The sequence below is a fragment of the Porites lutea genome, chromosome 6, assembly GCF_958299795.1.
Source record: "Porites lutea chromosome 6, jaPorLute2.1, whole genome shotgun sequence".
NCBI classification, from domain to species: Eukaryota; Metazoa; Cnidaria; class Anthozoa; order Scleractinia; family Poritidae; genus Porites; species Porites lutea.
Window position 1 is genome coordinate 34,270,105 of NC_133206.1, and position 24,498 is coordinate 34,294,602.

At 37.9% G+C, this 24,498-nt stretch overlaps 2 protein-coding genes across 3 annotated transcripts; both read left to right on the forward strand.

Annotated features, from left to right (window-relative positions):
* The first annotated feature begins 125 nt into the window (after nt 1-125).
* Nucleotides 126-22,996, forward strand: LOC140940725 (mutS protein homolog 4-like). The gene is made up of 33 exons (XM_073389688.1): nt 126-230; nt 778-924; nt 1,652-1,801; nt 2,095-2,180; nt 2,498-2,560; nt 2,873-2,996; nt 3,443-3,509; nt 3,825-3,849; nt 4,210-4,306; nt 5,269-5,373; nt 5,466-5,504; nt 6,032-6,070; nt 6,361-6,377; nt 7,270-7,294; nt 7,552-7,742; nt 8,329-8,448; nt 8,749-8,761; nt 14,189-14,242; nt 15,387-15,571; nt 15,888-15,900; nt 16,157-16,202; nt 16,302-16,426; nt 17,681-17,775; nt 18,040-18,087; nt 19,052-19,219; nt 19,373-19,399; nt 19,513-19,558; nt 19,901-19,965; nt 20,269-20,339; nt 20,462-20,480; nt 20,899-20,983; nt 21,890-21,978; nt 22,548-22,996. Exons 1-33 carry the CDS (start codon nt 203-205, stop codon nt 22,722-22,724), a joined length of 2,649 nt encoding a protein of 882 aa, XP_073245789.1. The 5' UTR covers nt 126-202; the 3' UTR covers nt 22,725-22,996.
* On the forward strand, nt 9,617-13,265 carry LOC140940724 (uncharacterized). 2 transcript variants are annotated; one of them, XM_073389686.1, is made up of 3 exons: nt 9,617-10,767; nt 11,489-11,740; nt 12,633-13,265. In XM_073389686.1, exons 1-3 carry the CDS (start codon nt 9,865-9,867, stop codon nt 12,825-12,827), a joined length of 1,350 nt encoding a protein of 449 aa, XP_073245787.1. In that variant the 5' UTR covers nt 9,617-9,864; the 3' UTR covers nt 12,828-13,265. The 2 variants fall into 2 exon arrangements, with proteins under 2 accessions (XP_073245787.1, XP_073245788.1); XM_073389687.1 differs by having other exon boundaries at nt 11,489-11,596.
* Nucleotides 22,997-24,498: the final 1,502 nt, after the last annotated feature.

Consider the following 24,498-nt stretch of genomic DNA (forward strand, 5'->3'; position numbering starts at 1 on the left):
TGAGATTTCCCGCCAAACTAACTCGGTCAACTCGAGCACTATTGTCGACTAAAAAATTACGGTCCAAAATGCACAAATTTTAACCAATAGCTTCCAAGAAAAACCCGTTGTGTTTTAAAGAAAGAGCTGTTTACATTTCTCGAAGTTCATTAAACTTTATGTTGAAAGAAAAACACAAGGGAAGTTGAAGAAACAAGTTTAAATGTCAGCGGTGAGGCAAGCAAAATACAGTAAGTACGAAGACTTTATAGTTTGTTGTTGTTGTTGTTTTTACTGTTAGGTAGGGTAATCAAAAGTTCTTATATTAATAACAAGTTTTTTTAACAAATCTTTACTTGTCGTATAGTGATTTTGTTTAAAACAGAGCCTGTCTGCACGCTTTACGCGTGATAACTGGAAGACTAGGGGGATTAGAAGATAACAAATTAAGTTTACATCTTTTTTGTGGAGAGGGAGGGGGGGAACGGACATAGTAACGAAATATTAATGAGCATAAAACAAAAGAAAATAAAATTTGAACTAACGATGAAATTACAAACCACTACAAATTCATCTAAAAGAGTGATTCAAGAGTAGGTTTAGGATGACTTCTATAAACAGAAAGTTTTACAACTTGCCACCATGCACATAATTCTCAAATTATCTTGCACGAAGGACGTATAGATTGAGAATTGCAGCGACAATTTGCTAAAGACATAATCGCGGCACTCATGATTAGAACAACAACTGAGTCCTTTTCAACACTAAAAGAACATCTACTGTACAATTTTGTTGAAGGCTTTGAGCTGGACACGTCTACGTCTGGAACAGTTGGAGTACATGGATCAGCAACTTCGACTAGTTCATTCCTTAGTGGGGGTTCGGCTACAGGCTTCTCTCTTCCTAGACCAAGCACGTCCTCAAGAACCGCTTCAGCAAACAAAAGTTCGAGGTTTGTTAAACATCTCTTTCGTTTCCAAGGGACGTTCCATTTTTTATCCTCAACCACCCCCCTTCCCCGCCCCCCGCCGCCAAATAGGATTACGGGTTTTCGAACAGGGGGGTTCGGATTTTTTTCTTCAGAGAAGCCGATCAAAATTGGACCCGACAAACTTTTCAAAAGTGCCTACAAAAAATAAACCCTCCGGATTTCGTTTTTGAAACGGCGCCGGCAAAAATTTGAGGGTTCGGATTCCTGTTATCTTTAGGGGATAAGAAATGGAACGTCCCCAATAACCGTTTAAACAATGGTTAATGAACCATTGTTTAAACGGTTAAGTAAGAACCGGGGGAGCTAAATTTTCATCAAGCATTCTTTTTAACTAGATTAAAAAAGAGCGCTATTTTTATTCTTTTTAGTATTCAAGACTTGACTAGAGACTAACTGATTTCAACCGATAATTATTATCTTGTATACCAGTTAACAACAAATCGTTATACAGCTTGCAGAGCGTTGTTTTCGTGGAAGGCAGATTACTTTCGATTTCCATTAATCTTTGTTAAAGGGCTGTTTTACTGACGTGGTTTCAAACAAATTTCCAACAAATTGACATAAAACTTGTTTTCAGAAGATAAACTACACATTAATCGGCAAAACAAAAGACTTTTAATTTTTCCTACTAATGTGACTCACGGCTTGTTGTCGGTGATCTTTAAAACAGTTCAATCAAAGTACCGACTCCAGGAAGCTCCCTACGGACTCCCGCTCCGGGACCCAACGTCTTTACCTCAACCAGTGTGTTGCATAGAACTCCCAGTTCACGTCGCACACCACATGTCTCAAGTGCGACTCCTGGAATGCCACCGTCTTCTGTTGTGGTTGGTGAGTTAACGACTTACTCTTAGTTTTTTGAGACCAAATGACCCTTAAATTGCTTTTTACCAAAAATGAAAATAGAGATGGTAAAAGTGATGACTATCATTTAAAAAGTTTTTAAGGAAAAGAACTTAAGTCTATCTTGGCGACAGTGCTCGCAACTAACTGAAACTAATACTACTTCATGGCTTTAGTATGGATGGTCACACTGTGGGATTTTCTATTTGCATGTGATTACCATACTTTTACAAGAAGAAGTGCTTCGAAAAATGCTCTTTTTTTAAATGCTTACTTTTCAGCAATTGTGGAAGGGCGTGGTCTTGCAAAAGGAGAGATCGGTATGGCCAGCATTGACTTAAAGAAGCCTGAACTTGTCCTTTCACAGGTCTGTCATCAGATTGTTTATATTATCAATTTAATTTAGAGACTTTGATGACCAAACGCTTGCATTTTTGATGACCATCTAAAGTACCGGTAACCAATTACCCTGAAGACTTGAATTCAGATTTGTATTTACTTTGTTATTTTGAATCTGATTCACAGTAACTTAGCTTTACTTTATACTGTTAGCTTCCTTACATTGTAAGTGGCCCATGATGGTGCTTCTAAAGAATAAAAATACCTCTTACCTTTAGTTGAAAGTTCCTTATGCTGTCAGTCACCTCTGAAGGAAGCTGTCTCCTTTTCGTCTCTTTTTTCAAGTTTTCAGATAACCAGACCTACGTAAAAGTGCTAACAAGATTGCAGATTTTAGAGCCTTTGGAGGTACATTTTGAAAATGTTTTCCATATTTAATTGTTTTAGTGTGAACACCTCATTAAACTGTGTGGGTGTTCTGCATCTTTTTTGAAACAAAGCCTCTCGAAGAATGGCGGAGTTGATTCAGTAGTCGCCAAACGCTTCGATTTTATGGGTTCTTTCATAATGCACAGCGTGCCCATCTGGTTCGCCAGCGCTATGAGTGCTTCAAGTTTGGTTGAAGAAAAATAAAATAATGTAGATATTAGGCCTCACATTAGGCCAGTTTTTGTGTTGAAGGGTCATCTCTAATCATGATTGTATCTTTGTTACTGTCAGATAATCATGCCTAATACAGCGTGTGAAAACGGAAACATGTCGACTTTATTCAAGCTCCTAAGTGACCAACTCCCATATACGAATCTATCAGCTGTTCAAAGAAAGTATTTCAATGAAGCAAAAGGTATAACGTTTGAGATTTGCATTGACCGACTGAATAAACGATAGCATTCCGAAAGTCAAAGTGCTCAGTGAACTGACCTTAGGAGAACTGTTCGATTATGCACTTGAGGTGCTTCTTATATTCATGGAAATAACGCAAAGTATGGTCATTCAACTTCACAAAAAAAAAGCAGAAGCTCAGATCCATTTTTTTTGAGGATCCTTCTTTTTTCTTTAATTTATATGTTTTATGGCAAAGTGGAGATACCTTATCAGGGATTGGCCTGCTTCATGAAGCCAGACTTTGGGGTCTTCAGTTGGCCGCTCATGCATATCCTTAGTTTATCGGCCATTTGTGTTTTCATGTCATTGACGTTTTTCAGAGCTTCATAGCTTCCTCGCATTCCATAATCTTGGCATCTTTCTATTTCTGCCCCTGATTTGTTTGATGGTGTCTTTCCTTACTAGGTCTAGAGTACGTAAAACAACTGTGCGTTCCTGAATACAACACCGTAGAAATGGAGGTGGCTTCAAAGTAAGTTACAGGCTCATTTTGAAACGTCTTTAACATGTCAACACGTATTCGAAAATTACTACTCCTCTAAGTGACAACCTTTTAATGAATTGAAAAATGAAATAAAATTCATGTGTAACATGAATTTCTTCATTTATGGTCCGTTGCTGGCGATGCATCGAAACCCTCTTCTTAGTGTGTTCCTTGCAACAAGTTTATCTAGTATATATTTTTGCGACTGTATCGCAGTATTGCCGGTCAAACGTTAAATTTATTGATATTACTCTCTCGTTAATCACTATTTCATTATTCACTTTTTTTAAATTATCATTTCAGGTATTACTGTCTGGCAACGGCTTCCGTAAGTATTTGAAATATCAGTAAATTACTGAAGCGAAGTTGCAGGAAAGTCTTCAAGTCTTGGCCCAGAATTCGCGTCGTAAGCTGAGATGCTGATTCTCAAGTATTGCCGCCTAACAACAGGTTATTGTTAAGAAACACTTACACGATATCTTATCAACAAGATATCTTAACCTTGGACGTCTTCATAAGTTCTAAGCATGGTTTTCTTTGGAAGAATCTTAGACTTTCCTAAAATCGATTCAAGGAAGCGTTAGATGAATCCCAGCCGCACCTTTGCCAAAGAATACTGAAAAGTAAGGATCGCGAGTTTTAATCTAGTTTCTTAATCACCATTCCTCTTGTTTCTGAATGTTTTCAGGCTTTGCTCAAGTATGTCGAATTCATACAGAACATTGTTTATGCACCGTATTCTGTTAAGGTCCTTTTCAAAGGGAGCGAGAAGACTGCAATAATAGGTAAAACATTTTATCTAGCGTAACTGCTGGTATGACTCCGGCATACGGCTGGCATTCTGATTGCTAGTACGTAAAGTCAATTCTAGCCTGCGTGACAGGCTGGAATCTTGATTGGGGAAATTAGGGGGCGCGAGAACGCGATTGGAGCGCGTTTCAGTGTCTCTCCTTCCTGGCGCCCCCATCCCGCTCTCATGGCTGACATTCTGATTGCTAAGTACATTGTATGTATAGTCAATTCCGAGCCTGCGTGGCAGGCATCTGAGAGAAAGAGGGTAATTTTCTTGGTGTTGCGGACGAGTGCAATCATCAAGTGAAGTAATACAAAAGACTGAACAATGTAATAAAAAATACCCACACCACAACACAAAAGCGTACCAACAATGGTGTCCGAAACACCCAGAAAGGGGCAATTTAGGGCGCGCGAGAACGTGATAGGCACGCGTTCCGTTTCTCCCTCCTAGCGCGCCCGTCCCGCTCTAGCGCTCCTTATTTCCCCTTAACCTTCGGAAGCCTGCCTTACAGGCTAAGTCAGTTCTCAATGAGACGGATACTAAATGCCGGTCCCAGTAGTGTCAGCCTTACACAGAGAGTCATAGTCAAGGAGTATAAAACATAGGTACCAACTACAGGAGCCTGTTTACTACGTAGCAGTATGTCCTTTTAAAGATGTGTGCACCAAGTTTCCTTGGAAATTGAAACGCATTTTGGCACACTAGAATAACATTAGTTGCGTCGTTTGCGCATCAAAAGGGAGATTAAGCAACCCGACGACAATGGCAGTTCTTTCAAACTTTATAGCGTTTATTAAGGCTCGGTCAGGTTGTTCAGTTGTTGTTGCTTAAGCTCCCTTATTGCGCGAAAACGCGCCACATAGAATGAGAACCTGTTTTCCATCAGGGTTTCATCGGAAATTTTGTATTTTATTTGCCTAATTCGTCGCATGTGTCGTATTTCATTGCCAGACGCTTCCACTGCCAAGAACTTAGAACTCATTCAGAACGCTAGGGACCCTAAAAGCGGTCACTGTCTGTATGGAGTTCTAAATCACACGAAAACCGCTGGAGGAGGTAATATGAAACATGTGGTTGTCTTTGTTGAATTGGAGCGGGAGTTAACTGTAAACTAATCTGTCGGTCCATCTGATTTCTTTTATTTTTAGCCCGTCTTCTAAGATCAAACGTTCTTCAACCTCCATGTGGTAAGCATATTTCCAACTAAGTTGATCTTTTACGTCATTAATGATATAAAACTGACACTCTTGTTATTTCAAGGAATGAGTTGAACATGAAGGAGGTTTTTTTCTCTTCAAGTGCAGTAAATACCACTGAATATGAAGCTTAACTAAAAAAAACTCCTTTTAGAGTGAAACGGAATAAGAAGCTAAGTTTAACGACAGGCCGTAGGCTCGCAGAAGTTGACTCGAATACTATTCATTCAATATGTTTACGTTGTGCAGAAAAGCAGCCTAGAATTCAAAATAAAAAACTTAAACTTTTAGCCATTTATACTTACTTTTTAGCATTGCAACGTGATAAAACCTGTAAAGTAGGTTTACATTTAGATGCATGGCTAGCTGGAAAAGCGTTCATTGCATAGAACTTCGTAAACGATTTTCTTGAGAACTTATCGGTCTGCTGGGCGGAATGTCAAGTTAGATGTAGTCATTTGACAGACAATACTCACCACTCTCTCATATTTTTCCTTTGATGTCCTTCGTTCTTGCAGATGAAGAAACAACAAACGTACGTCTGGACTGTGTGGCAGGTAGGCCGTGAATTCTCAATGCTGTTTTCTGTATATAGGTATTACACACATAAGTAATGCTAAATAATTCTTCATCAACAGCGATTCTTATCGTAATACGGAAATCTTTCTGGAGCGTTTTTCTTTTAAGTCCCCAAGAAATTGATTCACTTTCAATAAATAACCTCCTTGATACGTACAAACCCTATAAGACAGGAACAACATTACTTATAAAGAATTTACCGAGCACATTATTTCGTCAGTATTATGCTTGTTCTGACAACGTATTTTATTTGTCTTTTACTATGTAGAAGTGACAGACAAAGAGGTATAGTATCAATTTAGTTTCTCGACTAATTATTATTTTATAATAACAGCAATTTTCTCTTCTTTCGGGAAAAGCCGAGCACGAAAGCTGCGTGAGACTGTAATAAGATATACAAACGTCCGTCAAACGTTAGTCATGAATTGACTGGGCTCACTCACTTGCTAGCGATCCACTTCAAGGGCTGATGTTAAATGCGTCGCTTTCCGTTTGTTCTTCCATTTCCCACTCCTTATCTTCCCTCCTTTGAATGTAGTGATAGAATTCCACGGTCGTTAGGCCCATATAGACACATATTTTACATATTGTAATTTACCCGAAAGTAGCCAACGCCTATAGAAGCGTTGCAGTGAAAGTGGCTGTAGGAAAACTCAAATGGCTGTTACATCCGCCAAAAGTAACGAAGGTCGTAATTTGTTTAACTTGTGCGCATTAGATCATACATTTGAATGCTATTTTGCGCCTAATAAATGATAAATTATTATTATTATTATTATTATTATTATTATTATTATTATTATTATTTATTATTATTATTATTATTTATTATTTATTATTATTATTTCATTATTATTATTACTATTTTTTTGTTTTTAGCAGTTGAAAGAAACTTTTGAATTTTAGAGGTTGACAGTTTTTTTTTATTATTGAAATGAAATGTTTTTAATTCGAAAAAATTTTTCTTCGTTACATTAACTTTTTTTTTAAGCTAAATTAAGTGCTTTTTAATTCGATAGGAATTGTAAATAGTGTTTCTGAATGAATAGTTTTTTCTTTTTTTAAAAAAAAAAATAATAATATTATTATTATTATTATTATTATTATTATTATTTAATCGGAACTTTACAGTAGCACGTTTGGTAGAGCCTTAATTACGTCAGTTTTTATTTTTCAGGAGCTGTTCCACGGATTACAGTCTGGTTAGTTCAATAATTTAAGCAGTTCCCCTCCTCACGAGTTCCAAGCAAAACAAGGAACAACTGATCTAGCTGTATGCTCCCTGCTTCCCATCCAACCTTATTCTTTTTCCTGAATTACTTTGATATTACTGGATAATTTGGTAGCAGTAAATTTTCCGTGTATTAGGCCGGAGAGTGCAATATAGTGATCTCGTGTCTGGTCTTGTTGGAGTATCGAGCCTATAATAATTTTATGTACGCTAACTTCTACATGACAGTGATTGGGCGCTTCCTGGACGTTGATCATTTAACCTCCATGTGCGTTCAAATTCCCAAACAAGAGACAGTCAAAACAGCCGAATCCAAGATCACAACTGTAATCTATCTGAAGCATACCCTGGAGCTGGTCGAGCCCCTCAGGATAGCTCTCAAGGACACAGAAGCGAAACTCTTGAAAGCTTATTACGAGGTAAATGAGCTCGAAAAAAAATAACGCTGTAAAATAATTCTTATGGTTGAAACTTCTTGTTTTAAGGTACGGAAAAACGGGCAACAAAAAGCGTGCAACTTGTTTTGCAACATTGCTGCAAAACGAGTTGAATAGCGATGTTACGCGTTTTACCACCCCTGTTCAAACCTGTTAACAACCTGATTTGTTGCAAAGCAGGTTTTATGTGGGTGGTAAAACGCGTAACATCGCCATTCAACTCGTTTTGCAGCAATGTTGCAAAACAAGTTGCACGTTTTTTGCTGCCCGTTTTTGCGTACCTTTACTATAGAAATAATGAACAGCAAACGACCACAATAGGGAAAGCTTGGTCTCGTGGTACGTGGTGTTTGTTGCTTGCTGTAGCATCCAAATGCTGCAGCATCCAAATGCAAACATTAGAGTTTGTTTATTGCACTGTTATATGCCTGACATGCGAGGACACGCGCCTTCCCTCCTACCTTGTATCCTTGTATAAGCTCATGTTTGTTCACAAGTGCGCAATCCATTTTTCGGATCATTATATTTTATGCGATTTTAATTATTTATTTTGTTTCGTATGTGACAGTCTCTCAATGACAACAGGTTTGCAACCATTATGGAGAAGATTCAGACTGTCATTCATGATGACACTAGGTATCAGAAAGGAACTCTTAATATGAGGACCCAAAAGTGTTTTGCTGTCAAGGTACTGAAACCCTGAATCATATAATCCTGAAACTCGTTCAACTTGAATTTATTTTACATTACTTTGTAAGTTGAAATTTCCGCTTTCAATAATGATGATTAATCATAATTTTGTCCTCACTGGTATTAATGCAAATATCACTTTTGAAAATTTTACTTAAGTTCACAGCAATCATGAGACATATAAGTTTCCCTTAATGATGATTGACGTTTTCCTAAGTTAGATTGACTCAGTTTATTATACTGATTCTAAATTATTTTACTCCCAATCATCGGAAAAACTTCGAAATTGGATGAGAAGCCTCATATTAACGGTAAGGATATACCAATATTACACTAACAAAATATGTTGAATATTTTCAGAAGCTCAAGTTATACTAAGTGGTTTTGTAAGTTAATCAGTGTCTGTCCCGCTATGAACTAGTGTAATTCATTCGTTAGATGTCACTGAGTCATTAAAACCTGTATCTTTCTATACCCGTTCTGGATTGTAAAGTAAAGTGAAAATGGGATGTTCCTCGTACATATGTTGGACACAGTTTTCTGACTGCTCACTTGACAGATTAAATAAAAAAGGAAAAAAGAAAACAAAGCAAAGGAAGTCTGCTGTCGCAAAGTGCACAAAGCTGCTTGCTGGTCAATTTTGAATGTCACAAGTTTTATTCGAAGTAACAAAAGTTTAATTAAAGTCTAACAGGTGTAGTAATCCAGCACTCCCCCTCTTCTGGTTATAAGGCCTGTAAATAAGTTTTGATATATGAGGTCAACTTTATACAATATGTTCATTAAAGGGAAGTAACCTTCAATCGATGAAAACAGCTGTATGTCACCCTTAAAATAATTGTTCATATGAGTGTAACAAGAATCCACAATGACCAGCCTATAAATGATGTCTATTTTTGTCAGGTGGATGAGTCGAAACAATAAAAGCACTCGGCCGTTTCACCTGTTTTTCGGTGTTTAAAACCCCTGATGAAACCCCCGCACTTGTTTTAGTGTCGCAGTTAATTTTACGAGTTTCAAGTAGTTGATTTTGTAAATGTTATTAATTTATGTTTAAGCTTTATTTCACTTATTTGTATATGTCTAGTTATTTATTTATTTATTCATCTATTTATTTGTAATTTATTACCGACTACTGTACCTATCATCTCCGCCCGCCTCGATTGACCGACTAGCACCTGCTATTCGCGGGCGGAAATAGACTTAATGTAAATGTAGATTGTTAATAATAATTAAGTGTGCGTGTAAGTGTGTGTGACGATATTTTACTTGAAAGTGGCCCATTTTCATTCATATACATCGAGTGCTCTTAAGTATCAAAACGTATATCATGAAAAGAGTGAATGAATCCCTGACTAACTACTGACAGTGTAGATAACGCGCAAATACAGTTGTAGCAGCGCTACAGGTTTTGATGTACTTCAGACCCAATATCATGGTTGCTCGGATCAAACGTTTGAAATGTTTGCATTTTTGTCTTTTTATCATCTTTTTGACGTTGAGTTTCATCACGCTTGTCTTGATTAACATTCGAAGTTCAAATGGTACAGCTTTATCAGATCAAGACTGGTCTCCTTGGAATCAGATAGCTACCGTGATAAAAACGGGTGATTTTATTGCTGCTACACGAGTAAATACTGAGCAAGCTTCAACGGAAGTTACCGCTTGCGTTGTAGACCCTGCTTTGATTGAGTGCGATGGTAATGGATTCTCTGCATTACTTTTGTATACCCTGGATCATATCTTCACATGCCAAGCCTTAGGAAGCGACACGCCTATCGTATATTGGCGGAATTGCCATTCAGGATGCTCAAAAGACCCAAGTGTGAATTCTTGGAAATGGTACTTTGAGCCAATAAATCAAGGTTTTGAATTTAAAGCGAAAAAAGTAATATGCCCGCTTGGTGGGTACTTTGAGTTACCTGTACTACGACCAGACATATGGCCAGTTTTAGACAGTAGCTTTAGAGACCGCTCAAATGTTGTTGGTTATCAAAACAGCACTATCATAACTCCAAAGGAAAGGAGAAGAGTAAACCGGTGGTTAAATCGGTTTGTTAGACCCAATGCTAGAATCAAGCAAAAGGTCAACAGTTTCTTCAGTAGGTATCTAGCTGGAAACACTCTCTTAGGAGTGCAAGTACGAGCTACCGACCACTGGCTGGAGAGACGCGAGGGAAAATTACCTACAATATCAGACTGGATAAATAAAGCAGCTTCAATTTTCGAAAAACTTTCAGAGCCCCGGAAAATATACATTGCTAGTGACAATACAGAGGTCATCGATCATTTTGTAAGGTTTTTTGGACAAAAGAAGGTAAGATGACTGTAAGATAAATATTTCTGATCATTCGTTCTTCACATGTAAGAAACACTCGTTTAAGTGACTACTGTGAACCTCCAAAAATATTTCAAGACTTTGAATATATCCCAGGAAACGGAAAAAGTGATCTATTTACCTTTTAAAATTTAACTTAACAATAGAAGACAACTGTTTTAACGATGTTCAAAAATGAGCAGCTGCAGTAGTACTAACTGCAGTACTACTAGCTGCGTTTCCAGTTCTTCTCATTAGTGATGGGCAGTTTTATTTTATCAATTGTAAATGAGTGATCTTCATGGATACAGGCAGTAAAATTCAAGGTGTTAAAATGATGGGAAAAAAAGACAAGTGAAAGCAGTGGACATATATATTTTCCTTAGCTTTCACCGCTCGTAAATTTTTTTCTGTCGATCTTTGAATTTCCCTATACTCCCTATTTCTAATAGATCAGACTCATCTAACCTATTAAACCTTTCGAGTTAAAACTTACTCATTTTTAAATAACACGGTATAGTGCGGTACCATTGCGCCTCTTTCTCGGGTTAGCTTTTTCTTTGTTTTATCCAAAAGCTATAATAATAAAACAGAAGCCAGTAGGTTTGAGGTTCTTTAACACACTGTCCATCAATTACATTAATAGCCACAATAATATTTCCAGACGTCTTTCATGGTAACCATGGCAAAAAAAAAAATCATTCTCTTTTGCTGTAAAAAGGTTTTATTCATCGAGGCTACAAGAGCCAAAAGTTACCATGGTGAACCTCCACACGTCCTCCAAGTCCAGCGCAACCCAGATCAATTTCACAAGGCTCTCGGGACGCAGGTGCTTATGGATATTTTACTCTTGGCAAAATGTGATCATTTCTTACACATTGAATCCAGTGTAGCAGCCCTGGCAAGTTACTTTAACCCTGTCATGAAAAGTCACTTTCTGGATGATACACCCGAAAAGGCAGGGCCTTATCAGGTCTGTGACGTATGTTTATTACAGGGTTCGTACGGAGTTTTGAACTCTTGCCCAGCAATTTTTCGGACCTGAAAAGTCTGGAAAAGGGAGATTAAGTTTGGACAAATGGTAAAAAGTATTGAGTTTTTTCAAAGCTACAACAAGTGCTTTCGAGGTGATATGTTTTCGTTTTGGTCAAATCTTATTCAATCTCGCCCGTTTGTTTGCAGCGCATCATGAAAAGAGCTTTGTTTCTGCGTTTTTTATGGTCTCCATTGATCACCTATTTGATAACCTTGGGTCTGGAAAAAGAAATTATTGTTTAGATAAAGGCTGGAAAAAGTCTTGAATTTTGGATCCTAAAATCTGTACGAACCCTGTTATTACCACATCACTTTTCTTTTCGAATTTCGAATTTTCATTATCCCTTTGCGTATCTGCAGTGCAAATAGTGGTCGAATTTATAGCCTGGAGAGTAACAAAAATTGAATTTCGGTGAAAATTTCTCGCAGTTTCGGACTTATGGTAGTGCTGAATTGATTCTTCTATTCAATTGTTTTTTTCCGAGCGGAAGTATAATGCTGTTAACCGTCAGAATAGGTTAAGGCGACTCTCCTTTGTTTCCTTTATTGTTTCAACGTTTGTTTTTGAACAGGATATATACGTATACTGTAAGGTACTATTAGACAACACAGCTATCAACAACATTAACAATGATGATTTGTCCCAGTTTTTGAACTATTATCATGCATAATAAATCAACATGAATGGTGCGATGGTCTTCTGTTAAATTTCCGTATGCACTGCGCAGTCTCACACACGTACTTTTAGGTTGTGCCTTAAAGGTTGTGCCTATATATTGTCTAGTGCTTTTGCAAACGTAATCTAAATAAATGCTTTGATTGTTCTTCAGCCTCAAGACTCACACTTAAAGCCACAAATGGAAAGAGAAAATCCAGATGCCGAAGAGTTTGAAGAAAACCCAGAAGTTGGAAAGGGCATGAAAATATGTTTTGACAAGAACAGCCCGTTTAGTGCTTGTCCAAACATTGCGAAGGGAATTTTTATTAATAAAGCTATGGCCAATTATTTCGTTTCTAATGCTTAGGGTTTAAAAATATGATTGCAAAGAAATCAAAAACATTATAACAGTGTCCGACGTTCTTTTAACTATGTCATTTATCTCAATTTCAAGTTTTCGATTTGTTTAGTTCCTGGCTTGTAATTTGACTATAACACAGGTTGTAATCGGTGACGACACAGCTCTAAACTCGTTTTCTAACAACGTATATGGTTAAAAAAAACGTTCACCTTTTTTGTGCGAAAAAGGAAGGCGGTCAACATTTATTGCAGCTGAGGCGATAATCCAAGGACACTTGGACCAGTCCAGCTCTAAAGAGAATTTTACTATTGATCACGACTATTCGGCCAGAATGGTATGCCCTGCAGTGGTGTATTTTCACGTAAAATCTCTATAACAGACTGATACTTTATTTTCAAAATGACCGGTGAGAGCAACCAGTTCTGACTTTTGGTAAGCGCCCTGAAACTACTGAAAGTGGCCGAGGACAGACTCTCAACCACCTGAAGTACAATCCTAAAAAAAGTCCTAGATACATTCACCATGTTGAAAATTATATAGTACGTTTATTTTTTATAGAAATTTATGTTCTTACTACGTGTTTGTAGCTCCTTGGAAAATAAAAGTAGATTTAGCACTTCTCCTTATGGTCTTCATCTCAGTCTCATAAGTCTCATGTAAAATAAAACGATTCTTACAAAAAGAAAATGTACTACATTATGAAATAACAATTATCACATGATCGTATGACTTAAAAGACAGGATTGCCTTGGTGCCTTCTCCACAGGCTTTTTCATAAGTCTGAGCTGGAGATACGGCCTTAACAAGCGGGGTGCTGGAGACGAGCGGGAAGAAGCTCGAGTGGGGGATGATGGGAACGAGTGCAGAGGGGGCGAGGGAAAATTGCCTTATCGTAATATTCCACTTAGTGGTTCGAAAGAGAATGTCAGGCTACAATGTCGGGATTAAAAGTCATGTGATCTCAACGACAGGTTTATGAATCAAATTGATTTTATAGTGTCACCATCTGTTAGGTAGAGAGATCTGGGTTTTGCTTACGCTTATGGTAAACGGCAAAGATAATTTGTACCACGTGACCAAGTTATCCAATCAATCGTCCTTTACTGTTCTTTATACTTGTTCAAAACACGAGGTATTATTTTAGGTTTAATCCATGAGAATAATTTTGCACAGTAATTTGAGAAATTTTCAACTTCAATTTGACGTTTGCAGTAAGTCGTAAAAGAGTTTATAAGTCTCTATTTTGATTTTCTCAAGCTCTCAATTCCGATGAAGGAGCATTTGCCTACAATTGAGAGAATTCTCGTAATACTGTTCTTTTGTAGACGTTATGTTTATACTCAAAATTATCAATGGCTTCTCAACAGGTCTTTTAGACGTTGCAAGGAGAACATATACCGAGATTGTTGATGACATTACTGGTGAGTCTCGGTATTAAGTCAGTAACGTCGTTTTTTTCGCAGAGAACGGTAGAGCAATTCCCCCAAATATTAAGGCAGGTGCAGAGGCATTTCTTTCGCTCATTAAACCGTTTTGTTATATATTGTCCACGCTGGCGTCGTCGCACGGTCGCATCTAAAAACAAGTAGGGTGTATGAACAAAACAGCAGCACTGCAAGTGCATCACCCTTTTTTTTTGTTTTGTTTTTTGTTTTTGTTTTTTTCTTTTTTTGGGGGGGGGGGGGGGGGAGTGGTCCGGAGGGAATATACGAATCCAAATTTTCCAGCCAAACCTTTTCGAATCCCACCTCCGTTGTCCAAATCCTATTCTCACCATCTTAATTCATTACGAATCCCTTTGTTGAACATATAAGATCTTTTCTCAGAGATGGCTCACAGTGCAACAGTTTTCTACCTTTTCATAGGACTTTTAATTTGCTTTTTTGGCTGATGCTGCAGTGATGGTATCAAAGAAATGCCAAATCATTTGTTTAACGAGTTCTGGTTATTTTTGGCATAAAACAATAAGAGGTTTTTATAGCAACATTATTGACCTCTAAAAAACGTTCTTGATCAGCTTTGCGTGCTTGTGAATCAAAACGCGTTTTGTGACACCCATTTGTTGTTGTTGTTGTTGTCTGGCGAACTGTGAAAACTGTACCTAAATACTAGAAACAGAACTAAGTTTTAAAAACTTGGGAACCAGCTTTAGGGCCCTCTTGATTGGACGAAAATTTAAGGTGCCTCTGAACCTACTATCAAACTTTTCCAAAAGGTGAATCTAGACTCCATGCTGATCAAAGTTTACAAATATGAAATGGAGACTATCGAAGTCGTTTTGTGTAGTAACTAGTTACACATGCATAACTTGTTCACCAGTGGCTGGACATTTTTTTGTTACTATTATTATGGTATCTAGCTCTGTGAATAGATAACTTTCGATGTGTTAAAATTCATACTTGGCTGCGAGGCTTGGGGAAACAAAACAAAAGAAATCATCTTGAGGCTCAATAATGAATAGTCCATTTCTTTTTGCTTTATTCCCTCAATCCTCGGAGCTAAGTATGAATTTTAATATATCGGAATTGGTCTATTGACAACTTCTTTTGCTAATCAATGTTGCAGAAATGATAAAGCAGCTGGGAGAGAAACACAATCTCCCGCTTAAAACTGGCTTCAATGCTACCAGAGGATTTTTCATTCAACTGACAGTAAATCGTGATCAAGATGTTGACCTCAGCTCGCTGCCGAGTGAATTTTTAAAGGTGGTTAAAGTGCGAGGTGTGGTCAGCTTTACCACAGTTGATCTGGTGAGTTAGGCTTTTACACAAAAAAATTAATTAATTTCAACTTTAATTGTGGTTACGCCTTTTTCGTTTTGCGCTAACCCACAGAAGTCATGGAATGGGAATTTATTTTAAGTGGGTTGGTTGAAATTTCTAAGGACACCACACTGGAGTGCATTCTCCAGAATTGGCCTTTAGGTTATGAGAGAGTAAACTGATTATCGGAGAAATACTTTTAAACAGTACTGTCTGGTATTGTAGTTTTGCAATGACAGCTTTTGTTATTTACTAATCAACTCGCTCTATTTTCTTTGTCACATCCAATCTTTCATGGATACAGATCAAGCTTAATGGTAAGGTTACAATAAACCTCTTTCGTAATGTCGGCCTATTAATATATTCTTTTATATATGTGATAATTAGCCTTTTTGACCTCGTTTGAAAATAAGAATTCTTTTGTGTTTTGTGGTCAGAAAGGCTTATTATCATACATATAGAAGAATATATTACTAGGCCGCCATTATGAGAGAGGTCTATTTTTCTTCATTTATTATGACTTTTCTCTCAAAGTTGCAGGTCTTAAGTTCTGTTTCGTATTTTGTTTTTCAGATAGAATAAAAGAATCTTTGAACGAAATATACCTCATGACCAACGTGTAAGCAATTCAGTGCTAATTCACAGACTTTGTGAGAATCAAAGAGCACAATAATTCTAGAGTGATGACAAAATTGTTTTTATTTCTAACATAACACAGGGTTGTATCTGAACTTCTGTGTGAGATCCGTGATCATATGGGATGTCTGTACAAACTCGCTGAACTTGTCAGTGTCTTGGACATGCTAGTTTCGTTTGCCCACCTATGCACAATTTCTGACTATGGTGAGTTTTCTCTGTTTCCTTTCCTTCTTTCCCCTCTTTTGACTATCAATAAAATGACTTACTTACTGGAATGTGGCAACCTTTGGTAAATGCATGATGTTACTTTTTAGAGCGGTTTTCATTTGAGTGTCGAAAAGTAATTGGTTTTGCACTTTCTACACGATGCGATTGGCTTAAAAGATTCGCGCCACCTTTTCATCCAATCAGAAGTAAAACCAAAGCCAATTGTGACGCGCTCGCATGCATTTTCCCGCGCTTTGCGTCAGCCACATGTAATTACTTCGAGTTTTGATTGGTTCAATGTATTGTCTGTGTCCTATGTGATTGGCCAGAGTAATTACTTTGGTTTTGGTTTTACGACACTCAAACGAAAGCCACTCTATTAAGTTATGATTTAAGGTATTTGATAGGTTGTCTCTAAAGTTTGTCCAAGATTTCGTTGTTGTTTCTTTGAGTGGGTCAAGGTTAGTCAGGAATTCACCCCTATTCAGGGGTGTTTTCCTGTTTTGGTCTTTTATTGCTAGTCGTACTTGAATTTATTTCATGATAAGCTTGGAAATATACCTTCTGTATTTCGGTAGTTACTCAGTCTAATCTTGCCGCCAGATGTGTGACCTACATAGGTGGTCCTACTTGAGATTAAAGCTGGCCATGGGTTTTGGTCGCGTGGAGGTTCCTGTTTGGGTTTGATAACCAGCGTTTTTCCATAACCTCTTGATAACCACGTTTCATTACTGTGTGTTCTGTTGTCGATCGTAGTCGTGTAGCTGCACTGCCAAATTATTATCGACACAGAGTTTACTTAGTCACCTAACCCAAACATGTCCACACGGTTTTGCTATCTTTAAATTTCCTCACGAGTTTCATAGCAGAAAAGCCGTGAAGCAAGCGGAGAGTGCTTTTTTGGTCACTACACGAAGCGGGCTGTGAGCAAGCATAAGTAACACCTGAAGTTTTAAAAAACAATAGCTCTAGTAGCTACAGTCAAGATAGAAGTCAAACTGTGAACAGTCTTGGTACCTCTTCGCTTAGCGAGCGAGTGCTTTCACTACGGTTGTACTAACGTTAACAGTGGCTCTTAAATATATCTTGGTAGTGTTCATTTGGTGATTGTACATGTTTTTCAAGCCGGTTTAAGCTTCTTGAAAACAATATTACAATCTTGCATGACTGATGTCCGTTTCATCAGACAACTCAGTGTACCTTTTGGGACAAAATGAAATGTTTTTGCCGGTCGGTGTTCCCATTTTGCAGTGCGACCAGAATTCACAGACACCTTGGCAATTAAGGACGGACGTCATCCAATTCTGGACAAAATTCTTCCAGAACCACCAGTGGCAAACAACACGGTTTGTATATACTACTCTTAGTCTTAAAGTAGAGCGATTATGGTTTGCCTTAAAAATAGTTTTCATACGGCATGAGTTGATTTGATTGGTAATGATGAGCACTTAAGCCATTTTTTTTCATTTCCTCTCACGGTTGCAATAGGCGGCTTGTTTCCTTCGAAGAAGATCTAAATTTATATAAACGGGATAACAAATAGTCATAGTCAAAGAAACCGACCTTCCCTAACAACCTTACTGACTTTCACCTGTTTACGTAACTTTCAGTATGCTACTGATGGATCAAATTTCTTGCTGATAACAGGCCCTAATATGGTAAGCGTTTGGACCTGCCTGAGTTTTTTTAATGTGACTTCTATTAATAACAGAGGAACTTACAAATGAAAATGTAGAAAACGTGTTAAATTTGCTTAAAAACAGTCCCCTGAATGTGAAGGAGGGGGCAACAATCCTTTGGGCATTAAATGAAAAACTGTAGTAGTTTTACTCAAGTACTTTATTTCCAAATGACATTCTGAGATAAGAATTACCCTAAGTTCTGTTTGATATCAATATACTATATTGTTGAGGAACTATGTTTAAGTGAGATCTATGGTGGACCTAAATAGATAAATTCACATTTTTCCACTTCTTGCCGGAAAATACTGAACTAACTAATGGTAAATACAAAAGCCTAAGTACCATCAGTCTGCGAAAATGGAACTCTTACCCTAAAGTACTTAAAACACTGAAACTAAGACGTAATGTAAACTTAAATTAAAAGGAATGCTGTGACCAAAAACGTACCAAAAACTCAACTGCTCTGTTGATCCTTATATAAGGTTAGGGTGTTCACGTCCCGGGGGGGATACTGCCATATATGGGCTATATAAGCATGTGCCGCTGTGAAGGGTATGGTTTTCAAGCATTTTACTCTAGGATAGGGTATATAAATCAGAGAGTTTGGGTCTAGAATAGGGTATCATTTTTCAGGAAACTGAAACAGCTACTCTAGGATGGAGGGGGGATTTGGGGAGTTTACTCTAGTATAGGGTAGCAAAATTCAGCTGAACTAGCTCTGGTATACGTTAAAAGTTCCAGGGTCCCAGCGACATCCCCACCCCAAAATTACTAAAGTACCCCCCCCCCCCCGGGGTTCACTTACGGATCTAATATCACATTGAACATCCAGTACCTCAAATTTGGGACAAAAAATTGACATTGGATTTGTATTACATTTTTCATTGAATTCGGCTCCATTATGCACACATGAGTCAGTTAAACGCTCTCTTTACTACAGAGTGGCAAATCAACGTACTTGAAACAGATAGCCTTACTTCAGATAATGGCACAGATTGGATGCTACGTACCGGCCGAGTATGCCTCTTTCAGAGCTGCTGATCAGATATTCTCCAGGATAGGAAGCGATGATGACATTGAAACCAATTCATCTACTTTTATGCTCGAAGTGAGTTTTTTGTGTGTGTGAAATTTTCAGAGTTTTTTTTTTTTTAATTTTTTTCCCGGCAGAAGATAACCGACTCAAATGCTCTTTTTTTCTGTTTTATCTACCTTTTTTAATAACTAAAATAATGCGCTGTGTGTATTTGTTTCATTTTAGATGAAGGAAGCCAACTACATTATCCAGGTGCGCTAAAACAGTTTTACTGTGGTTCCGCTGAGTTATTCGGTGACATTTTGTAGAATCCTCAGTTTGAATTTAAGTAAGAGCTTTATTTTGGGTATCTTTTCATTTCATAGAATGCAAGTGACAAATCCCTTATTATCATCGACGAACTAGGGCGAGGTATGTATATTACACAACGCTGTTTTCTCCTTGTTTCTTGTTTTTTATTCATTGTTTTCTTCAACACTTGAGTTTCCCACCGAAACACGAGCAACTGTATATCTGTGTATAATTTCAAGAGTGACTTTGGTGCACAAGGCAAGACTTAGCAGAGGCAGATCCAGAAAATTCAGTGGAGTGGCGGAGGGTGCGTAGGACACTTACCAGCCATAAAGATACTATTTATTTCAGGGAGAAATCTGTTTAAAAATTATGAAGAATTTCACAGAAAAGGAGGGGGTGCGGTTCCCTCGGCCTAACCCTAAATTCACCCATGCCCAGTATTGACCTTCCTTCTTTCAGGAACAAGCAGCGAGGAAGGGGTTGGAATCTGTTTTTCCGTATGTGAGAATCTGATAAAAAAGAAGGTAACTGTTAAAAGTTTGTGCCTCCTTTTAAGACTCTTGCGAAAGACCATTTTATGATTAATTACTGTTGATAGTGTTATTATCGTTAGTTTATGTAGCTACCCCCTTTATATATACTCTCCTTCAATACTGTCGAAAGGCGACGAACTGACGTAAAAGAACTACTTCAGATGGTACCTCATTTTCAGTTTCAATAGTCGATTTAATTATTGGGAAACAGCAGGTCTTTAGAGCAAATCTGGCGTTGGCATGTAGATATCTGAAAAGGCTTTCTCTTGTTTTGGCTGTTTTTTTTTTTCGCAGGCATTTACATTCTTTGCAACTCACTTCCTCGAGTTAACTACAATGGACAGCATCTACCCAAACGTGGAAAAGTAAGCTAAATCATTCATGATCATGTTTTTTTAGTAAAATGAATAAAATAATCAGTTCATTTAGTGTAACAATTTGACGCAATATACATATGTGTAACAAAAAGATCTTTTTTATTTTGCAGTTTACATTTGAAAATTCAGGTAATTCATTTTTTTTAGTTGTAACACACTTAAAACTCAGTTTATAGTCAGCCAACTAAATGTTGCACATGTTGCACCACGAAAAACAAAACTACAACCGAGCCCGTTATACCACCTAGAAGCCTTTTATATTGTTTCCTCCTGCTCTTTTTTGCTGGTTTGGTATTCAATCCGTGCAGATGCGGCTTTTTAAAAAAGCTTTCAAAACTGAAACGCTATCACAAACCTTAAACCTGTTAAGAACAAAATATACTACAACCTCTACGAACTTACAGGCCTGCGTGTACCAAAAGCGTTTTCACGATTTGCTTTATAGACTATGGGTGCATCCTACAGTAAACCTATTGAACATGGCCTATCCGACAAGAAAGCTATATTTAAACAAATGTTAAAAGTAAGAATTCATTTTATCATGTAGAAAAACTTCAGCGAAGAAGCCGCATGTGAGAAGATTACTTATACTCATGTTTTATCAAAGGGAAGAACAGAAGAGAAACATTATGGCAAGTCTTTTCCCTTTTTTCCTAAATCATTTACTTTTTATTCGATGTCGGTACCACCAGAGCATGCTGGTGGTTTTAATGTTATTGATTAAGTATCAGGGATTTCAATGCAACTTACATTACTAGAAGAAAGCTTAAAGACAGAAGTCATACGGCGAAAAATGACAATGAAAGAACATTTGATATGGGCGAATAGTGCGCAGAACGTAGCAATCAGCTTTGCGGTGGTCCCTGTGTTGGCAAGCATGAAGAAGTATCGTCGAAAAAGTAACTGGGTTTTTTACCCAATGTAAGGGAATCCGGATTCCGCAGTCCGGGAAATTTTTGCTTGTGAAATCCGGAATCCGGGAAGTGTTTGCTTGTGGCCAATCTGGGATCCTGTGTTTTGGAATCCGGAATACAGCTCAAGGAATATGGATCGCATTACAGATTGTTTTCCGAAATCGGAGGTGTTATTACATATAACTATTTACAACTATAGCCCTTTAAAAGTGTAAAAAAGAATGCGATATGGCCTAAAATATTCTGGTTTAAAGTTTTTGTCCACTTAAAACTTAAAATTACTCAATTTCGTTATGGATTTTGTCTTAAAAAGCTGTGAAGATAGATGGCCCGTACAGATTAGCTAGACGTTTAATCTCCTATGCCGTGCAAACACAAAAACGTCACTCCCAAGGTCTCTCTTGCTCTCGAACACCTCGAACAGGCAGCAATGGCTGGCGAAACGTTTCATTCTACCCTAGCTTAATTGAAGCATATGTCGCGCTCACCCTTGTTCTAACTTCTACGTCTCATAAGCGACCAGACCAGACCAGGGAAAAGAAAGAGCATTGGTTTTGTAAAGTGGTTTTCACTTACTTGCTTTGGAAGGTTTAATTTTTTTTCTTTCCTTTTATCTCTTAAAAGGTCTGCAACTTGCTGAAATCTCAACGCTTCCATTGTCTATAGTGAACGAAGCTCGGGAAATTTCAACAGAATTGATTAGGCAAAAAGAGGTATGCGAAGCCTGCGATTTTCACTGCACAAGTGATGATGGTTGGCCACTTTAAATCTAACAATGATGAGGCCCAAATTACCAAAGTTGGCCTAAATAATTTCGAATTCCGTAGGAACTGAAGATGTAGGAAATATAGTGAAAACGCGAAATTCCCATCGACGTAAACGTAAGCACTGAGTTGGAGAAAAGGGGTTATATTTTTTTTACAACATATTTATTCTTCTAATCGACCGTATGCTGATGTTTGAGAACGGGCTCGAATGTATTCGACCCACCCGAGACATTGTGACTAGGAAAATAATTCAGTTTCACATTGAAAAATACTGTTCATTTGGTTTGAATTACGTCCACATTTTGTACAACATAACCAAGTTTTATATATATCATCTACTTTTAGTAATTTTACGCCAGTTTCACACATAAGCATTATTTTTGCGCAGTGTTCTTCTTGTCATTTCCTGTTTGGAGAAATTTTCAACTTGGGTCTGACGTTTGTCGTTTGCCGTATTAAACGTGATAAATTTCCAGAATTGATCTGACTTGCCCTTTTGGTCTTTCTTTTTTTAGAGAAGTCAACTTTTGTCAACGGAGAGTCGCCAACAAAGAGCTGTTTTCCGACTGGCATCAAAGCTCATTCAAGCAGCACGAAACTCGTGTCTTGATAGTGCTGGACTACGCGCTTATCTCGTGGGGCTAAAAAACCAGTTCGAGCGAGAATCTATCCCGGAAGCGGTTGAAGAATAAGACTTCAAAGGGCATCTGAAGGAATATTCAAATAAGTTGAGTTAAGTGTTGTTTATCTTTCAAAACACGCAGTTTTTAATTAAAGATTGTAAATTATTTTGTCATCAAATCCAGATAACGTCTTTCCTGCCTTGAAAAATGTTACTTCATGTGCTTGTGCATGTAGACTCTAGACTGACATTTTACCTTGAATGTGAGAGCGTAAGACGTAATTTTTGTACTTATTTGCGAGTTAAATATGTACAAATAAATTTTCTGCTGCATTATATTAAAACGAGCCAAAGTACAGTTCTGACCTCACGCAAGCTCGTCTTATTTTTTGGTCGTCAAACCCCACTGAGCTCCTGAACGCAGCCTCTCTCTGAATTGTGCAGAGGGTTTCTTGGCTCCGTATGAGAATAGATTGTCCTTAACTGAATAAAGGTGCCTTAGAAAATTCACTTTCGCTCAAGGTAAGCAAATAATCCTCAGGTCTCTTTGTTCGCTGTATATACTTCGTCACCCAGGGTGTAGGGGAAACGTTTAGTGACAACATGGAACTACACTTGTTCCGCTTAAATTAGAAATTGCATGCAATACATTCTTCGCCAAAAAGAACGTCTGGACCCCACCTTGGAAAGACCCCTGTGGTTCGATTAAGCGGCCACTTCCGGTAAACAGGGCCACTCAAAATCTAGCATTTGGGTGGTCGCTTACGAGACGTTCGATCAGTATTCAGTTTCCAGTTGCATTAGCTATTGGGGCTCATGATGACTACCTATAAATTAAGATGAAAGAATCTGAATTTAAAGTTTTACAACTCCACAGAAACATAAAACGGGGACAACAACTAACCCCTTTTGCGGCACTGTTGGGTTCAATGGGGCTCGGTGCTTCTCGTAACCTCCGTGACAGCCCTCTAACTAACACAAATCGCTTAGTAAGCAATTGACCGTCAAAGCCGTCATCATTTGACCGAAATTTAAATCTTATCAGCCTGTGTCTTCCGGTGTTTAGTCTTGATAAGGCGCAAAATATAAACGACGAGCAGAATTATTGCAGGAGTTGACATGTTTCAGCTTATTTGGTAAACCTGATTCATAGGTGTCAAAGTCCTTCAGTCCCTACAGCAGATCAGAGATTAAACAAGAGTTTTGTTACTGCTTCCTCTTGGTCCACCACTATAATTCAATGTAAAGGTGTCACCGAGTTTAGAGGCTATATTTAAGTCCATGTAATGTGTACAGATCCAAAGGTAGCCATTAAATAATTGCGTTTAAGTTACTAACTCTGGACAGTTCAATCGTTAAGTTAGTGGCGTACCTTAGTTAAAAATGGAAATTGCACGACAGGAAAGCGACGAATATAATACAAGCTTCAGTATTCTATTTTTCTTCCTTCATTTCACAGAATCAAAAACTTGACGGTTCGCGGATCGGTGCATCCTATTGAATTCTCGGAAAAAGACTCGCCCAAATTCGGACTTGGGGCAGCGATGCATGCACTGAACACTTTTAACCCAAGGTCTCTATGCTGCACATGTTGACCTACATGTTCGTCATGTTCTAAACAGATGCAGAGATGATCTTCTGCATATGGATGCCGAGACATGAAAGGCCTGACAAGGCTTGAAGCAACAGGTGGCGATAAACGAACAATTCCCGGTCAATACTGCGTGGATTCCGAAATCTTGTTACTACCGGTTGGGGAGTCCGATTGCATAACTTTTGAAAGAAAACGTAACAAATTTTGAGATAGCTTTTTGCTAATTTATCGCATTCAACGTTATTCACTG

Excerpts from the sequence above, each read along its gene's own strand:
- LOC140940725 (XM_073389688.1), top strand. The coding sequence starts at position 203 with ATGTCAGCGGTGAGGCAAGCAAAATACA. Across the intron at positions 925-1,651 it reads AACCGCTTCAGCAAACAAAA|TACCGACTCCAGGAAGCTCC; the intron begins GTTCGAGGTTTG and ends GTTCAATCAAAG. Across the intron at positions 4,307-5,268 it reads CGAGAAGACTGCAATAATAG|ACGCTTCCACTGCCAAGAAC; the intron begins GTAAAACATTTT and ends TTTCATTGCCAG.
- LOC140940724 (XM_073389686.1), top strand. The coding sequence starts at position 9,865 with ATGTACTTCAGACCCAATATCATGGTTGCTCGGATCAAACGTTTGAAA. Across the intron at positions 10,768-11,488 it reads GGTTTTTTGGACAAAAGAAG|GTTTTATTCATCGAGGCTAC; the intron begins GTAAGATGACTG and ends TGCTGTAAAAAG. Across the intron at positions 11,741-12,632 it reads AAAAGGCAGGGCCTTATCAG|CCTCAAGACTCACACTTAAA; the intron begins GTCTGTGACGTA and ends ATTGTTCTTCAG.